The sequence below is a fragment of the Anabrus simplex genome, chromosome 5 (assembly GCF_040414725.1).
Source record: "Anabrus simplex isolate iqAnaSimp1 chromosome 5, ASM4041472v1, whole genome shotgun sequence".
NCBI lineage: Eukaryota > Metazoa > Arthropoda > Insecta > Orthoptera > Tettigoniidae > Anabrus > Anabrus simplex.
In genome coordinates, this window is record NC_090269.1 from 364,292,950 (window position 1) to 364,313,189 (window position 20,240).

General features: G+C 39.7%; 1 protein-coding gene across 1 annotated transcript in view; it reads right to left on the minus strand.

The window, feature by feature from the left end:
* LOC136874919 (cytochrome P450 4C1) overlaps positions 1-20,240 on the minus strand; it is a 187,906-nt gene that overhangs the window by 117,020 nt on the left and 50,646 nt on the right. Inside the window, exon 3 of the mRNA XM_067148626.2 lies at positions 13,225-13,331. Within this exon, the coding sequence (XP_067004727.2) occupies positions 13,225-13,331 (107 nt within the window). The remainder of the gene's footprint in view (positions 1-13,224; positions 13,332-20,240) is intronic.

Here is a 20,240-nt window from a genome sequence, read left to right on the forward strand (position 1 = left end):
GTTGTACTGTGCCTCTGCCCTCAGGAATGCCTTCCTTTACGGCGGGAGATCCATAATGATAGTCCCGTAAATCGACATCCTCTCCAGGTTGACTTCCATGATGGTAAGTCCCGGCACTTGCTTATGGGACGTAGATCCATAATCCTGTGATACTTAACTTCCAGTCCTATTGCTGCGTCAAAGAACACATATGATTAGGTTCATTTCGGACGTCTCCTTCTAAACGCGCACTTTACGACACGGGTGTCCCTGATTCAAATGTCCCGAGATCAGATTATCATAAATAGGGATTTTACTAAATCGCTCATGTCTAGTTCATTTGTCCGACTCCTTGACTGAATAGTCAGCGTTGAGGCCTTCGGTTCAGAGGGTCGTGGGTTCGATTCCCGGCCGGGTCGGGGATTTTAATCGCGTCTGATTAATTCTTCTGACTCGGGGACTGGGTGTTTGCATTTGTCTCAACACTTTCCTCCAGATATTCAGACAACATACTATACTACCAACCACCACAGTAACACGTAATTGTGATTACATCCCTCCATATAGGATTGTGTCAGGAATGGCATCCAGCTGTAAAACAGGGTCAAATCCACATGTGCAACACAGTTCGCACCCGCGACTCCACAAGTGTGGGAAAAGCTTTAGTAGAAGAAGAAGACTCATTCATTTAATTACGTGGTGCAGTGTCTATCCCTCCGTATATTTTCGCTATTATGATCGCAGGCTCAAATGTAAATCACTCCCTTTGTCTCGAGTGATGATAATAATATTTTGAGTTCGCGCACAGAGTTGATCAGATAATCCGTCCGCGCATGCGGTTTCTTTATATGTATTTATACGGTACTAATCCTATATCACTCTAATAATGTTTTCCCTCACGATATCTGCATAAATTACTTTCACACCGTTAAACGTCTGTCCCGCACGAGATAGAATAGTTGAGTGTTTGGAAGATGTGTCTGGGTCCTTATGTGACCATAATCATCATCATGATCTACTGTCGCTGTAGCCACATCTGACGATCTTCTGCTGCCTCTTCATGTTGCTATATGAACCACATGCCACTTCACCGAAGGAGTTCCGAATTATGACATCCTTGGTCGTCCCCTGAGACTCTTTCCCTGTACTTTACCTTCAATGATGGTTTGGAGAAGAGTCATGTCTCAGTGAGTATCCAAGGAACTTTGTTTCCCCCTTCTTTATCGTATTTAATAAACATAGATCCTCCTTGACGTTCCTTAAAACAAGATCATTATTTTTATCTATCCAACTTGTTTTTTAATTTTTCTCAAAAAATCACATTTCTGCAGTCTCAAGTTTTATTTCTTCCTGTTTCGCTAATGTCTAGGTTTCACATATCCATACAGTAGCACACTCCAAACAATGGTCTTGAGAAATGATTTTCTGGTCTCCAAACTGAGATGGTTGTTTAGCAATAAGATTTTCTTATTTTGGAAAACTTGTTTTTCTACCACTATTCTTGTCTTGATTTCCGAAAGGGACCTATTATCAGGGGTAATTACACTACCCAAATAGGAGAATTCTGTGACTTGTTCTATCAGTGTGTTAAGTCTTTTCTACCCGTAGGCTTCTTTTTGTCTACCATCATGAATTTTGTTTTCTTTATATTTAGTTTAAATATTTTTAGGGATTTATTGAATGTTCTTAGCATTTTACTCATATTATTTTTTAAATTACCTAAGATAGCAATATCATCTGCAAAGCGGATAATGTGCACCTGATTATCATTAAAATTCACCAGTCTAGCTTGAGCAAGCGGTGAGAGCGGACGTGTTGTGTAGTGCGTGCCGTGAAGTATGATGGGAGTGGAACAGTACCGGACAGCGATTGGGAGGTGGCAGTGGAAGCAGGGGAAGAATTTCAAGAATGGTTTGGGGAAAAAGAAGAGCTGGGAAAGATGGGTGAGGCGGTACTGGTAGCAGCAGTGATAGCTGTGCTTCTGGTCATTGGGGGGGTTGGACATAAACTCGGCCCCGAATACCAGTGGCAACTTAAGCTGGGAAGATTTGGCAGCAATCAAGGAGATAGGAAAGTCATACAAGAAACTTGCCCTTGGGAGCAGATGAAAGAAATAAAGAATATGATGAAAGAGCAATCAAAGGAGATAGGGAATGTTAAAAATGGATAGAAGCATAGGCAGAAGAAACGATGAACAGAACGTGTAGTAATGAGAAAGAAGTAGATCTGTCAAGAGGGAAAGTAAAATATCTAGAAGAGGAGGTGCTAAAGATGAAGATGGAAGCATAAGTGTGCAACCAGGAGAGGATGAAATCCATATTTGTATATGGTGTTAAGGAAGGCAAAGTGGACATAATTTGTAAGGTGGTCGAAGTCATACAGAACAAGATGAAAATAAATTTTAGTGAAGTGGATATAGACAATGTGGAAAGAGTGGGTAAAGCTAAAGGTTGCAGACCAATTAGAGTAAAGTTATTGTCTACTTTAATTGCAGAAATTGTATTAAGAAACGCCAACAACTTACAAGGACAGAAATTCTGGGTAAGGAGAGATATGGGTAAAGAAGGAAGTGAAAATATGAAAACTTTGAAGAGGCATTTTTGGAGGGCGAGACAACAAGGGCTGAAGGCACAAATAAGGGGGCAGCGGCTAGTGGTGTCGAATGGAAAATGGTTTAGAGAGTGGTCGGCGGAAAAATTGAAAGCGATGGACGATCAGGACGGAAAGTAGGTGGAGGTGCAAGATAGAAGGAAGGTCGCAGAACGAATTATGGATCGAGTGGAGGTAAGTGAGGAGAGCAACCCAGGAGGAATTGGGCAACGCAGTGCGGATGTGGAAGAAGTGCGTCGGGAAGTGATGAGCGAGGGAGAGTCTCAAGAATCGTTAAGACCAGAGTGTAGTGGACAAGGGAACAATAAAGGTGGTGAGATGCGTGTCGAAGAGAAAGGAAAAGGAGCTATGAACAAAAAAAGAAGTATGAGGCCAAAAGACTTGTGGGGTAAAAGGTATAAAGGTTTGGAGGATAAAGAGGGAAGAAACCGACAACAAATGTTAAGAAAAGGAGAAATGGAGTCAGAGAGTGAGAGGGCTATGTTAACAAGAAGTAAGAATAGGAGAGGTAATCTGGAAGGGGGAAGGGTAAGTTATAACAAAAATGGAAAATAGGATTTGTGAATATTGAAGGGCTGCTAGGTAAATTAGATAATAAAAAGGTTAAGGAAGTAGTGGAAAGTTACGATATTGTGGCACTCTTGGAGACATGACTTGAAATAGGAAAGGAGATAAGATAGTAAGGGTTTTGTGGTTAAATATAAATACAAAGTAAGGGAGAGGAATAAGGGAAGAACCGCAGGAGGAATAGTGGTTCTAATAAAGGAAGATGTGGACTAGTAGGGGATATTGAGACAGAGATGCAAGAAAATATCTGGATTAGATTTAATATGGGGAGGGAAGAAGGGAGGGTGAAGAAGGTAAGTTTAGCATTTGCATATTGCCACCCTAGGAGTTCGTTTTACACAAATACACATTTTTTGAAGAGTTATTGATGGATATTAATACGATAAGAGAGAAGTTTGCAGATGTTATGTTGTTATTTGGAGACTGGAATGCGAGAATATTGGAACGGAGCCAAGTAAACAGTAGAGAAGAAGGGGTAATGAGGGAATGTAGAAGTGAAGATAAAGGCATAAATAGTTATGAAGATAAACTCTTAGAAATGTGTGCAGCGGTAATTTCTATATTCTAAATTGATGGAAGGAGGGCGACAGGATTGGGAAACTGGCTTATGTTAGAGAACAGGGAGGAAGCGTGATTGCCATAGTAATAAGCTCAGAAGATACATTGGAGGAAATTTTAAGGATGGAGGTAGGAGATTAGATCGAAGCACATCATTTTCCAGTGTAGGTGTTGTTAAAAAGGAGGGAATGGAGGCACAAGAAGAGAGAGGTTAAGAATAATGCTGAAGTAGGGAGAGGGTATATTATATATACATGGACAGAGGAAACAGAACGGGAATTGGATACAATAATAAAAGAAGAGTTACAATTAGTAAGGTATGGATGGCAGGTTGCATTGGAGAAAAACAACATAGATAGAGCTTTGGAACTGATTTTACACCCAATCAAGAGGATAGCACAGATTGACAGAGGCAGGTGGAGAAAAGAGAGCGAGAGAGAGGGGGAAGGCTGGTACAGTAAGGAGTGTGAGGAAATGTGAAATAGGGTTATGGGTGCGTTAAGAGAGTATATAAAAGAGGGGGAGTACAGGAAAAGAAGTTTTCTGTAATTTAAGGAAAGACTACAAAAGAAAAAACAGTGAGAGAGAAAAGTCATGGATTAAAGAACAAACGGAAGCGATAAATAAAGAGTGTAGGACGAATAAAGTGGAAAAAATTTAGGAGAGAAACATAATAGTCAAGGGCGGAGGGAGATTTGAGAAACCAAGAATTGAGGATGAGCAATGGGTGAACTATTTTAGTGAATTACTCGGGGGAAGGTAATGGTGTATATAAAAGGGAGAATAAGTTATCTGGAGAGATAGGGGGATCAATATTCGAACTGTGCAAAGAAATTTCAAAAGTAGGAGTCATGTGAGTGATAAGTAAAATCAGGGGTAGGTCTGCGGGAGGATGCAATGGTATTAATAATAGGTTTTGGAAAGAAGTAAGAAAAACTGGGCTGATGATAGAGGGCATGGTGAAATTATTTAACAAGATTTTTGATGGGATAAGTACCCTAAAGAATGGGAAACAGGAATTGTATGTCCAATATACAAGAAGAAAGGTAACAAAAACAACACGAATAATTATAGGGATAATATCGCTGCTAGATTCTTTAAGTAAAATTTATACAGGATTTTTAGCTAACAGATTAAGTGACTGGGCGGAAAAGAATTCGGTTTTGTCAGCTTACCAAGGGGGCTTTAGAAAAGGAAAAAGAACAGTAGACAACATAATGATAGTGAAGACGATTTTAGAGAAATACATGAGTATGGGAAGAGGCAAAGTGTTTGTGGCGGCAATCGATTTTGAAAAGCGTTTGATAAGGTAAACAGAAGTGCGTTAGTAGAAGAATTGGTTAGGTTGGGGGTTTCGGGGAAGTTGATACGTGCAGTAGAGGCGATAAATAAGGAGGTCAGGTGCTGTGTTAAGCTAGAGGAAAACGGGTTGAGTAGGCCATTGGAGTGTAAGGTGGGTTTAAAACAAGGATGTAAATTATCCCCGATATTGTTTATTTTAATTTATGACATTTTGGATGGACACGGCGGGAATAAATGTGTAGCACCGGTGCTTAATGAGTTGGAGATACCGAGACTGACTTTTGCAGACGATGTGGTTTTGCTGACATTAACTGCAGGTGGGATGCAGCAAAGCTTAAATGCAGTATCAGAATATGCAAAGGAATGGGCCCTGAAAATTAAAGGGAATAAATCTAAAGTGTTAGTAACGTAGAAACATGAAGGTAGAAAAAAAGAAATGATTTGGATGGTACAGGGAGAGAGGTTGGAACAAGTAAATAAGTTAGAATATCTGGGAGTGATTTTAAACGAAAGGGGGACATGGGAGGATCAAAATATTAGTGGCTACATTTCCAGGAATTAGCTATGAAACCTTGAGGTCAGTCTTAAGATCAGTAGTATTCGGTAGGATAATGTATGGGGGGGGAAGTATGAGGGCTGGAGGAAAAGGGAGTATACACAAATTATTGGTAAATTTGGTACGGCAGTGATGGGGCTCCCTCAGTGCACAGCGAATGCTAGGGTGGAATTAATCTGCGGGGAAGAAATAGAGGTTGAGTATGTGAAAAGAGTAGTCAAATACTGGATGGGGTTGAAAAGAGGGGAAGGAGAGATGGTGCTCCAGGCTACGTACGACCAACAAAAGAAAGGTATGTATAAGGGGTGCTGGCTAGAAAAAAATAAACTGTACTTGGAGAAGGTGGGATTGGGATACATGTGGGAAGATGTTTGGAAGAAAAAAGAAGCTAGGGGTCAGGGGGTGCTTTCGAGGAGGATTAGAGCTATTCAAAGGCAGAAATTGATAGAAGAGTACACGAACACCGGATCGCTTAGTGTTTTTAATAAAGTTATGGAAGTGACAGGGTGAAATATTAGGATTGTAGATAGGTTAAACAGAGGAGGATTACTATGGTGCCTGATTGGTCTATCCAAGAATAAGGGATGGACAAAGGGTAAAGATGTGGGATATCGGGCAATGATCTACACTTAATAGGTAATTGTAAAGATACGGAAAAGGTAAGAAAAACACTTTTGAATGCCAATAGTCGGGAATTATTAGAAAAAGGTGATGAGCAAAAAATCGTAGGGTGGATTATCAAGGATTGGGAGAAAGGAGGAGAATTAAACAGGTATTTATTTTCGGTAAGGAGAGTTTGTGAAATAAAGTTAAAAGAAGATAGTTCATCGAAAGAAAGTTCAAAGAGCTAAGGGTATAAAAAGAGAATGAATTTGAGGAGTATATATGAGTGATAATGAAAAGTTTTAGATATAAGGATTTGTACGTTTAGAGTTGATTAGTGCGGTTAAGTAGGAAAAGTATGGTTACAAAAGTATGTGAAGAGTGAGTGAAAGATGTATGTTGGGTATTCAGCCCGAAGGCTGGTTGGATCCTCAACAGGTTCACCATTAGATGTCATATATGGCCTAGGTATCACTGAAGAGGCGTACTAGGGAAATGAGGAGTGAGGTAGTTTCCCGTTGTTTTCCTCACCGAACCAGATGTTGCTATTGCACATCTGTCTGCCAAGACCACTGAAATGCGTGCGCCAACCGAACCTATGAGCGACATTTTCACACCATTCATAGCAGGGACTGGCAGCATTAGGAATGGCATTACTAGCGTCATAGTTAAGATAAAGACAAAAATTAGTAGGTTCTGTTATATCTGATTGTAAAACGTGAAGTTACACGGTGAATGTGAAAGGTGTGTAAAGTGTAAAGAAGAGTAGGGAAGTGGTAAGATATTCTAATTTGGAAGGTGAAAGTAATAAAGATAGGTCATGTTTATAATGAGATGGCAAGACATGGTCACGTAATTGGTGTAGTAGTTGAAAGGAAGTTAGATGAGGAAAATCACGACTCAACTGTTGACTCAGAAGTGATCTGGAATGTATTTGGAAGTAGGTTAGTGCACAAGAAATATTAAGAACTGCTAAGTCAGTAGGTGAATAAGGCGATTAGGTAATAAGAATGAAGGCACATGCGCTGCGGATAACAGAATGCTAAGTAAGTAGAGCTGGAAGACGAAATGTTGATTTTAAGAGGATTGAATATAACAGGGAGGTTTTGAGGTCTTGAGTAAATAAGTGCGTGTAAAGGAGTTTAGAATAAGTTAGGCATAGGAGTGGCCATTACATGTGGCCTGGTTTTCCGCCCATGTGAGCGTCCACATAGTAGACTTAGTTTATTTTTATTTTGTATTTTTTCATTGTAACGGGAACAAGCTCGTTATAAGGGTGGCGATTGCATGCGGCCCGGCTTTCCGCCCATGCGAGCGTCCACATAGTAGACTTAGTTTATTTTTATTTTGTATTTTTAAATTGTAACGGGAACAAGCTAGTTATAAGGGTGGCGATTGCATGCGGCCCGGTTTTCCGCCCATGCGAGCGTCCACATGGTAGATTTAGTTCATTTTTCTTTTTCTTTTATATTTTACTTCTTTGTAACGCGAACAAGTATTTGGGCTGAAAGCCGGTAATGTTCTTCATCAATAAATACTATTACCCGAAATCTCATTAAAATTCACCCCAACGGGCGAGTTGGCCGTGCGATTAGGGGCGCGCAACTGTGAGCTTGCATCCGGAAGATAGTGAGTTCGAGCCCCAGTATCGGCAGCCTTGAAGATAGTGTTCCTTGGTTTCCCATTTTCACACCAGGCACCTTAATTAGGGCCACGGTCGCTTCCTTCCCACACCTAGGCCTTTCCAATCACATCGTTGCCGTAAGACCTATCTGTGTTGATTCGACGTAAAGCAAATTATAAAAAACACCTCTTTAGAATGCTCATTCAATTCTCAGCATTTTGTATGAACAGCTTAAAGAGACATGGTGACGGGGAGCAGCCTTGTCGTACTCCTCTTCTAATTTTTGCTCTCTTTTAGTACCTTTTTTGCTATTGGTTTTACGTCGCACCGATACAGATATGTCTTATGGCGATGATGGGACAGGAAAGGACTAGGAGTGGGAATGAAGCGGCCGTGGCCTTAATTAAGGTACAGCCCCAGCATTTGCCTGATGTGAAAATGGGAAACCACAGAAAACCATCTTCAGGGCTGCCGACAATGGGATTCCAACCTACTATCTCCCGAATACTGGACACTGGCCGCACTTAAGCGACTGCAGCTATCAAGCTCGGTTCTTGTAGTACCATTAATGTGTAATATCGGTGAAAAACTGGCGTAACTCTGGATGATTCCACCACTAGAAAATCGAGTACTCCCTATCCACGGGGTGTTACGAATAAATAGTGCGTAAAGAATCCGGTCGTAAATTACCGAATTATAGGCCTATCATTACTCCCTTTCGAGGGTAAACTTCCTGTCTCAAGTATCTTTCAGACGATAGCCAGATGCCTCGTGGAAATTTCCGCTATTATGTAACACACAAATACCTATTCTCATCAATGGAGTATGTAACTTTTCCCTATAAATGCAAATATTAATATTCTGATTTTCTGACTTCATGACCCACGTCATGGTAATTAAATACTTGAAATGCAAGCAACTAGATCACTCTTGGTCATGTTGTTTGCCGATGGGGTTGGAGAGTTCGCTCACTAGAGATATCCTCTTTTCGCCGTCTGAGGGCTCGTGACTGAATAAAGCCAGTTCTCCTTCCTAGGGGATTTCCCTAGTTTGTTACGCCGTATCTTCCTGTTCCGCTACAAGTACGGCTTGGTGAAGCTTCTTAGGGCTCCACGCATCAAAACTCCGAGAACTTCCCCACAGACAATGGAATAAACAGTCTCATGTAGGTATCCTTTAGTCCTTGTTCATGCCTCTGTCGAGTACAGTGTGTTGTACGAATATGAAGAGGAACGTTTTAGGATAAACACAAATACACAGTCCTCGAGCCAGAAGAATTAATCACACGAGATTATAATCCCTGGCCCGGTCGGGAATGGAACCCGGGACGTTCTGAACAGAATATCAATTATTTGTACTATGAGCACCCAATATACCAAGACTTATACAATTAAGCCCTGAGACTAAAGGATTGAGTCAGTCATTCACATATATATTCTATAATGCATAACTTACAGAGAAGGCATTGCAATCGGGTCAGCGGTCCGTAATCCACTGCCTGCTCGATATGCATCCGATGGCTGCTTCATATCGAGCAGGCAGTACCGTGATCACACAATAAACTCTGATTATGGTATGGGATCCGTGGTATAGGATTTCCTAAAAGGGAAATTCTTAAATGCTTGAGATCATGTAAACTTATTGAAATAAAATGTAACTCGGGGACCCGTGCGAGAAATCTCGCATGTCCACAAAGTATGTGGTGGAGTAGCCACCTGGTGACCTACTGGTGAGCTAAGGAATACACAAATCAGTGCAACATTATCCAGTCTTACTTACCACTTAATGTCATTTTTAACATTTATGGTATCACTTGAACGGGAGAAAAATGCAAGTGCATTCTGACGAAGAATGTTCCGGAAGTAATTTTTGGTTTTACTATCATTCGTTTCTTAACTGATAATTACAGCATTCTATAATGACATAAAACAGGCGTCCCAGTGCCCAAAATGTGAAGTGGACAACAATGATAGCGCGTATTTTCCTACAGCAACAGTATTTGCAAATCGCACACTTCGTACAATATTTTAAACTCATTTTAAAAGAAATTACCGAAATCATGCAATGAGAGTGCAATTCGTCACTGCCAATGTCTACTCTCTTTCTTTCGAATGCTCATTTGTTACGATCGGTTACTTATAAGCGCCTCAAAAGGGATCTAAACACCTGAAATAATATATATGATGAGACACGTTTAGCATATCAACTTGAGATGGTTTTCTGCTGGTAGCGTTGACTACTTTTTGAGGGTAAGTAAGACTAAATAACCATCCCCTCTTAACTATAATCACAAGTGAAGAATGAAGAGGTCCGACACGTCGAAGAATGAAGATATCGGCAAAAGAATGGGAAGGGTCATAGAGGCCGAGAGAAAAAAGACATTCAGGGCACACAAACTTAATACCGTCGGTGTGTGAAAAGAACCTTTTAACCTTTTTTTGTCGTACTGTACATAACGAAATGTGTCTTGCCTTGGTTGTATTAGACACGTTTGCGAAAATAGGTTTGATAGAATACAGTTCTGGTTTCGGAAAGGTTATTCCAGTGAGGCTCAACTTGTAGGATTCCAGCGAGATATAGCAGATATTTTAGAAACGTGGTCAATTAGACTCCATCGCTATTGCCCTATCGAAGGCTTCTGATAGAGTAGATCACGGGAGACTGGTGACGAAAATGAGGGCTATTGGACTAGACAAAAGAGTGGTTGAATGGGTGTGGCTAAATTTCTAGAAAAGAGAAGTTAGAGTATTAGAGTAGGTGCAGCATTCTCTGATCTTGTAACGATTAAGTAGCGGTGACCCGCAGGGCAGATTTATTGGACCATTACGTTTTTATTTATGTACTGTATATTAATGATACGCGTAAAGGACGGAATCACAGATAAGCCTTTTTGCAGATGGTGTTATACTATATACAGTAACAAAAATGTATAGGATTGTGAGCGATTGAAACAAGACCTCACCAATGTTATGAGATAGACAGCAGATGAGAGATGATGGTAAACGGGACGAAACGTCATGTCAGTTTCACCAGAGGTAAAATCGTCTCGGTTTTCATTACTGTGTTGATGGGGCTGCAAGTTTCTCACGGGGATCACTGTAAGTACTGAGGTGTTATTACAGTATAAAGAAAGATCTTCACTGGGGTAATCACAATCACGAGGTTGTAAATACGGTACAGGTTCATTTGGCTATGGTAGTATTAGGGATTGTAGAAAGGATGTAAAGTAAAGGTCGTGTGTCACTAGTAAGATCCCAATTAGAGGACTTTTACAGATTGCTTTACCACGCACCCACACAGATAGGTCTTATGGGTTCGATGGAACAGAAAATGGCTAGTAGAGGATAGGAAGCAGCCGTGGTCTTAATTAAGGTACAGTACCAGCATTTACATGGTGTGAAAATGGGAAACCACGGAAGACCATCTTCAGGCCTGCCGATAGTGTGGTTCGAACCCACTATCTCCCGAATACTGGATACTGGCCTCACTTGAGAGAGTGCAGCTATCGAGCTCGGTCTACAATTAGAGGAGGTCTGGTTTCAGTGTATCGGACCCACAGCAGGATTACTCGATAGGAGCACTGGAGAAAGGTCGAAAGGAAAGCAGCTCGATTTGTTCTGGGTGATTTTCGACAAAACAGTAGTGTTACAATATGATGCAAACATTGGGCTGGGAAGACGTGGGAGTAAGGAGATGAGCTGCTCCATAAAACAGGATGTTCCGAACTGTCAGTGGTAAAATAGTGTATAATTACATTAATAGACGAATAGTCTAGATGAAGTTGAAATTCAAGAGTACTAAATGGAGCAAGTAATAATTTATAGAAAGATAAATTAGGGAATGGAGTAATTTATCAAGGGAAATGTTCGATAAAGTTCCAACTTCTTTGAAATTATTTAAGAAAGCTGTAGGTAAACATTTGATGGGAAATATGTCACATAGGGGAGAGCCTTAAATGCAGATCAATTACGACTGCTTGAAAACTTATTAAGGATTTAAGCTTTTCTTACTGTCAATTTTGTTGTGGATATATCTTTACAATCAGTAACCTGGGGGAAGAAGTCGCGGGAGGGGGTGATAATTACGGTACGTTATCATTACGTGGAATGGGGACGCGTTCAATGCACATATAGTTCGGGCGTGGGCTATATCGGGGTGTAGACTTCTTCTCTCCATGATGCGGTGTAGTGTACCAACCTGGTTAGGTCTTTGTTTGGGTCTTTTTACATCTATGCAATTGTCTCTGCTTCTGACCGCAGCACATGACCAAACCAACGCAGTCGCCTGGATTGGAGCAACGTCAAAAATTTTCCTTTTTTCTTTTTTTGAAAACCTGGTCCATTTTAGTGACACCGGCTGATCTCACAAATCTTTGTTTCAACGACACTTAGTCGACATTTTGCACATTTCCTCTTGAATCCTAATTAATCCTCATATTATCAGATGGTGCAAATCTTTCCTAACAGTGCCTAACACAACGATGGACAGAATAAGCCTATCAATGGGTTGCTGATGTAATCATGATGTAATTGTTTAATCTTGAGTACCGGATCTTTGTAGATACTTAGATGTTAATATCAAGAATCCTACAACAGACAGGCGAATGAGATTGGTAGCACTGGATAGACGAAGGAAGGTTTCCCATTCCCTTCAGTGCTGTGGCAGGTAAGATCGGGTACGAAATAGAGCACTCAGTCAAGTCTTAACTTTCAGAACTCGTGAACGTGTAGAGCAATCAGGTTGAAATATATTTCTAAGTATCCTACCCAACCAATTATTTCAATATACTCGTATATAGGAACATTGGGCTAGTCTGGTGAAACTAGACTGAAGTGAATATGGAAAATGCGACGTGAATATGAAATGTTGGTATACTCCCAAGAAGTTTAGGTTCAAATGGAAAAATCAGGTATCATTGGAATGAGCAGGATTGGAGGAATTCAAAAGGTGCCAGTTACTCCAGCAGAAAGATGGGAAGTGCAGGGCAGGTAAGATAGACGAATGCGGGAAATTAGCGCCGCGCCGCGCAAAAAACGAAATGGTTACCGTTGAAGTCCCCGCTGCGTCTTTGCCCGTCTTCTTTACACCCGATTCGTGGGCTCCTCTGGCAGACGTACTGTCATCTGCTGCCTTCTGTAGGAATCATAGTTTCTCAGGGAGAGAAAAGTAGTCACCTGCTTGCGTCAGCATGACTACGCTCAGTCCGGAAGGCATCGTATTGGAGTGTAATCAGGCGCACAGTGTCCGTATGAACAGTAACACGCTGTCATCACAGCACGAGTACAGCGCGGCGTGCTCGCAACCAGCTGTTAACATTTCAATGCGGCTCAAAGATCCCAGCAGCTAACAGTAGGTATCTACCAAATTCCAATCGACCACCAGATTTCTCGTGTCAAAAGTGTGGAAAAGAAGTTTTGAATATTACCTCAATATGCTTTGGATGTGCCAGATGAACTTCAGCGGTAGGACCAGCCCATGTTCTGAAGATTGGAAGATAGCTTCTGCTCATGCCATCAACAAATTTGAAAATTTCTGGAAAAGAAATAATAGCATGTATTTTATTCGTTATAGAGGATGATCCATTATGATAATCAATCTAGATTGGAAGATGGCTTCTGCTCATCCCATCAACAAATTTGAAAATTTCTGGAAAAGAAATAATAGCATGTTTTTATTCGTTATAGAGGATGATCCATTATGATAATCAATCTTGTTACAAGAGATAAATTTCATATTTAAGCCCGTATTGTCACATTAACAGCGTTGTGGTATTTTCAGGTAAAAATTAATTTGCGACACACTTGCTTCTATTAATTTCAGAATAAAGTTATTTTAATAAAATGGAACATGTTTCATCCCATTGAGATATTTTCAGCCATAATCGTGAGACAAAGTATACAAAATATAAAAATATAAAAGATGCATTAAAAGTCTTCGGAATACAGGCGATGCGGTGTCACTATGGGTCGGAGGATGTATTCCGTGTATCGTACTTGTCCTGCGTGTGGTCCCACATAATATCACGCCATACTAGGGTTGGGAACTATGTCATTGTTTCGTAGGGATGGGCGCGACTGAAGACTAGAATCGAGAGTGTCGACTCCATCGACTCCGAACACCGGGCTCGGTTCGCATGAAGCCTCGTGACTCCAAACTAATTTGACTCTCGTTGCGGAGCTGCAAATATGTCGAAACGCGGAAAATAACATGAAATATCATGCATGTTTCTGCTCATTTTCCCATTGGGCTTTTTAAGAGTGTTGTAGAATGAAGAACGGTATCTTTAACGAAGACGACGAGTGTAAGTGTGTAGTTGAAATAAAATAAAACGAGTCAAGTCAGAAAGTATCGGCATGGTAGACCACGGGCATTTAATTTCACGTCTTTATTTATCGTAATCAGGAAACTGATAAACGGATACAGATGGTAATTCATTATGAATTGCACATAAAAGATGAAGACAAATCTAACATGGGTAAAGCAGTAGGGGTGCTAGGCCAGTTCTAAGCCACATCGTCAGCATTTTTTCTGCTGAGTCAGCATCCGAGATCATTGACCCCGACCAAAGTCATTGACCTCATGACGTTATGACCACCTGACCGTGACGTCACGTTGTTTGTAAACAAAACCACGTGCTTGGCCACGTGTTTTTGACAGCTGTGAACGTGACAGCTCTCATCTTGACGGACGCTAACCTCACTTTTCAGGATGACAGAACATCGCTAATCTTACTGCTACCATCTTGACGGGACCAAACCTCAATTGTTACCAGCTTATGCACGTGGGGGTGCGGAATTTGAAATCCACATGCTTTTTGACTGCTGTTCAGATGACAGCTGCCATCTTTAACCACGTGGGCGCGGAATTTGAAATCCATATGCTTATTGACAGCTGTCGCGGGTATTACCTCAATTTAACACTTAACGGCTGAAAGTTTTTCTAAACTTATTTAACATATATAAAGAAGCAATCATCAAGTGCAATTTTAACTTTGTCCGGGCAACGATACCGGAGGAATGAATATTTTTGGTTTTTACGATTTTGCCACCCTTTCATCCCCTTAGGGGTGAATTTTTTGAAACTATTCTTTAGTGGGTGCCTACGCTGTACTAAAAATGTATTCCAAAAAATATTATTTTCTCTGAAACTGCTAATGTACGAGGATGAAATCTCACATGATGGTTCCTCCTGTATGTCTTAGATTTTAAATAAGAAGTGGTCTGAAAACAACACACCCTAATGGGGTTGTCTAGGGAATGAGGCCTGCTGATATAAATATTCATTTATCTGAAACGGCTTTAAATACGAGCTTGAAATATGACATGATGGTTGTGCCATATATCTTAGGTTATAAAAAGTACACCCCAAAGCGGGTTTTGACCCGAAAGGTGAGGCATGAAAACATATATCCATATCTCTGAAACCGTTTGACATATGAGGTAAAATTTTCAGAATATGTTTGCCCCTGCATGGAATAGATTTTAAATATGTCCGATAGTTTTGCCTGGGAGTTGATTGACAATCAGTCAGGAAATTGCATCTACAATGAGTTTCTCTCACCGGTTGGCCGCCTGGCATCCCCAGCTCCTCTGCCTCCCGTTGACTCATCACTCCCCGCTCCGCGGCATAGCAACAAGGACAGCACTTTGCTCGATTTATCCGTGCATTATGTAAGGTAACAATTGAAATTAAGAAAATAAGCCTTAAGAAAGTCAGTTATTAAGGATTAAGAAAATAAGCTCGTATCTTATGACAGGAAATGTTAGAAATGTTCTCCTCCTTCATCCTTATATTTCTAACAGCGTCTTAGGAAACTTAGATTTACACGCATAAATTCGTCTGTCTTCCGTAGTTAAGGTTATTTCTCTTTGGATGTGTACTGTACCGGGAACGCCACTACGGAAGAGAAGTTCGAAGTATGTTTGTTGAACTTCGCGCGAGGCGGAGGATAGACAGCCCGCCGAACTCAATGACGTACTCAGAGAGTGACGTATCCGCCTCGAGTGAGCTCTACATGACCATATATGGTCATATCCAAGCCCATCTGCAAAAGTCTATTTTGCGTTAAAATATTGTTATTTTGACACTGCCATCGTGAAGACCATTATAATAGACGCAACCTGTCAAATTCTTAGGAAAATCCACCGTATACTTTAGGAGTTATAGGGGTAGATAATACCCATGTTCTAGATACTTTCCCACAATCCGGTATAAAAGGAAGGCGATCCGGACTACAAATTCAGTATATGTCACTCCACCGTCTCTGCAGCACGGGTAACGGGAGGAGCGCTACGAGTGCGGACTGGACCTATAGTCGGATAAGTATTTGAAATTCGAGTGTTGGAATTTTGTTATTTTCTTCAAAGTGCCGCGTTAGGACTTGTGCTCCGGTGACTATTGAAGGAACTTAGAATTCTCGTGAGTGTCGTGACTTCTGCAAGTATCACGTTTGAACTTGTATTTCGAACTTGTGCTTTCGTGGACCGATTTCAGGAACATAGAAATTCTCCGAGTGTGTAAGTTGGACTTGTGTTCTACAACAAAGCTGTAGCAACGTAAACTTTCGTGTGAATGGTATGATTTTTTCAAGTACCACATTGAAATTATGTTTCATGACAAACTGTGGAACTTAGGGTATTTTCAAACATTGCGTTCGAGTGTGAAAACATGAAAAACTTTCCGAGTACTGCACCAGGACTTGTATTTAGACTCGTGTCAACATAGCAGACTGTGACAACTCAGAGTACACATGCCATATTCTGAGGGAACATAGAACTTTCCAGTGTTATAAGTGAACTCACAATTTATGGAGTTAGACTTTTCCAAGTACCATTTTTCTTTAATGATTATTTACTTTGCTTATCGACGGAACAAGACATTTTCCGAGTACTATTTCATTTACTAAGCGTAGTGCAAATGTGCCAATGTGTTCCGAACCTTCATAAACTGTGCATTGAGAACTGTGGTGACTATAATTGGTAACCCTATAGAACATTCTAGTTTACCATGCCTGTGTTAGTAACCTCACGTCATGAACTCGACATTTTAAACATTAATTCGACCAATACAAGGTCAAATATTTAGTCCAATCATCCTGTTTTTCAAGTGACGATTTAGGAACGTTTTCGATTCAATGATTTAGTAACACTTGCCATATTTCATTGTACGAGTAGATCAATAATTTAAAGGTCATATCTATTTAACAGTACTACAAATAAATGGAGTGCCTTACGGGGAACTTGCATGTGAATCATGTCTCAAAGATCGAACCCCGGAACGTGTGCGTCTGGAGAATCGAAAACTCTTAAGTCCAGAACTTCGAGAAATTCCAGAACTTCGAGAACTTCTCATACAGGCGGGCGTGGTTCCTACCCAGGCCGTATCCAGCACCATCCTAGGGTCCGGAGTTACCAGCCGGCCACGACACTTCGATTCTACTGTATGAAGGTGATATTAACTTGTCTTGAATGATCAATAAACTCAGATTATTAAAAAATCTCTAAGTTCGATGAACTATAACCCTCTCTGTACCAACTCCAATGTTTTTAAGCCACACCCTAAGATATAGTCCATGCTCATCAAATTAGTGTCAAGCGCCTCAAAGATAAACATTTTTTCCTGATACAGTATGGTTTCAATTTTAACATTTTCGTAGCCCGCCATTCTGAGCTTCTGGTCCAATTCGTCTTAGAGATTTTGTACGCGTATGTTCCAATCTTTCTGTGATTTCATTTTCTTTTTTCTCGTTATGTACCCTTTTTTAACACTTCGATTCTTATTGAGTAAAGAACCAGTTCCTCTCAGTTTATTTACGAGTTTCCGCAAGGCCTCTTTATTTGGAGGGCACCCACCTGGAAATTGTGTCACAAATCGCCTTACGACTTCCCTTCAGGGCTCTGTTTTCACATAATTATCGTACATAAATACCCTTTCCTCTACCCCGAAGTAACACTTCACAATTCGAGAACAGTTGTAGCGATAAATCAACACTTAATACACGTTCTAAGCACGGACCTGAACTGCGAATTGCGGGCATTCCCGTGCTGTCGCTCCGCTGTGTAACGGGAAGTGATGAGTCAACGGGAGGCAGATAAGCTGGGCGCGCCTGCCGACCATCCGATGAGAGAAACTCACTGTATCTATATATGTATAATTTCATGTCCTGACTGACTGACTGACTGACTGACTGACTGACTCATCATCGCCGAGCCAAGACTACTGGACATAAAGAAATGAAACTTCGGGAATACATTTAGGCTATATTACAATGCAGATGCTCACTAAAGGAGGATTTTCGGATATACTGTCAATAAAGGGATGAAAAGTGGAGGGGGTGAATTTCTTTAAAATGAGTATATCTCAAAACTTAAAAGTTTAAAGGAGTGGAAATTGGTATTTGGAATCTCCTTTCAAATTAAAGAGACACGTATTTTTCCGGAAAATACACTTAACGGAAGGGCTGAGGTAAAAATAACTGCCAAAGGGGTTGAATCCTTTATGTGAGGATAGTTATATCTCTAAAACTGAAGTTGTTACAGACTTGAAAATTGATACATGGAATCTACCCTAAAAATAAAGAAACGCATATTTTTTCGGTAAACAATTTAATGGAAGGGAGGTAGAAAAAATTTAATAAAGGGGGTTAATTTTTGAAATGAGTTTATCTCAAAACCTTGACATATTACAGACGTAAAATCGGTATATTAAATCTCCATTAAAAATAAAGAATCGCGCATTTTTTGTTTCGGAAAATCCACCTAAGTGGGGAGGTAAAGTAAGTGAAATTGAGGTGAATTTTTAAAATGAGTATATCTCAGAAACTGAATACGTTACAGGAGTGAATATAGGAATTTGGAATCTCATTTAAAATAAAGAAACACGTACTTTTAAATCCACTTAAGGGATGGAAAGAATTGATAAATCGGATAAATTTTAAGGTTGGGCGTATCTACAGTATATCTCAAAAACTTAACATATTACAGACGTTAACATTGGTATCTGGAAGTTCCTTTGAAAATAAAGAAACTTGTATTTTTGTTTTTGGAAAATCCACTAAGGTGGGGGAGGGGTGAGAACTGATAAAGGGGTTGAATTATTTTAATGCGGATATTTATATCTCAAAAACTGAACATGTTAGAGCCGTGGAAATAGGTATTTGGAATGTCCTTTAAAATTAAATAAACATGTGTTTTATTGTTTTCGACTTGAGGGAGGACTGTTTCTCACATGTACAGTTCTATGTCACATTTGCCAGAGTTAGCTCCGCCGGTAGCCTCGTCATCTTAGCCCCAAAAGGCAATACCACAAACGGGGTTTACAAAGAGTTTCTGGGGTAAATGAAACTCAATTTTTCTGTGATTTTTTATACTTTAGGGATTTTTCGATAATGCATCAGTGAAGTACAGAGGAACGATTACTTTTATCAAATTATGATATCCACGAGAGCGAAGACGCGGGTAGGTGCTAGAATCTTATAAATAAATTTGTAGGGTGTCCACTGTCTGTAATGCCATTTATTTCGCCATGTTTTGATATATTTATCCGTTTTAGGTCAACTCAAGATCGTATCAATAGTTTTTAGCTTTGGTATCTGTCTCTTTGTCTGTTTGTTTGTTTGTTTGTTTGTTTGTTTGTTTGTTTGTTTGTTTGTTTGTTTGTTTGTTTGTTCTACCATAATGGACAAACGGCTGAATAGATCTCGACCAAACTTAATTTTATAAGTAAATGATTTATAACATTATATTTTTATATTTATATGATTTTTATTTTTACAGAAAATCATCATAATCATCACTATTATCAACATCATCAGAGAAAGAGACAGAATCAATCTATGTGTCAAATATATTCATGTGCTGACCAGGCTCTCTTTCTCCTTCGAAACTGATGACGGTAGACGAACTTTGATCAATATGATTATGTATATATCAGCATGCACTCGATATTCGTCCTTCTCACTGCCAAGCAGAGTAGCTTACAAATATTGAAGTTTTTTGAAAGTATAGAGATACGTGTGTGCGAAAGAAATATATAAATATATATACATTTTAAAAGTGAATGATTTATAACATTATATTTTTATATTTATATGATTTTTATTTTTACAGAAAATCATCATCATCATCACTATCATCAACATCATCAGAGAGAGAGAGAGACAGAATCAATCTATGTGTCAAATATATTCATGTGCTGACCAGGCTCTCCTTCAAACCTTGTGACATGAATTGTGCATTCATCTGAAAAGTAAGTTGAATATAAATTTGATATTATATTATATTATATTATATTATATTATATTATATTATATTATATTATATTATATTATATTATATTATATTATATTATATTATATTATATTTCTTAATTTTTAATATGTTTTGTTTTTACTTTAGGTGTTAACAGCACTTGTGAAAACAAGTCTCGAAAAAGAAAGACGCA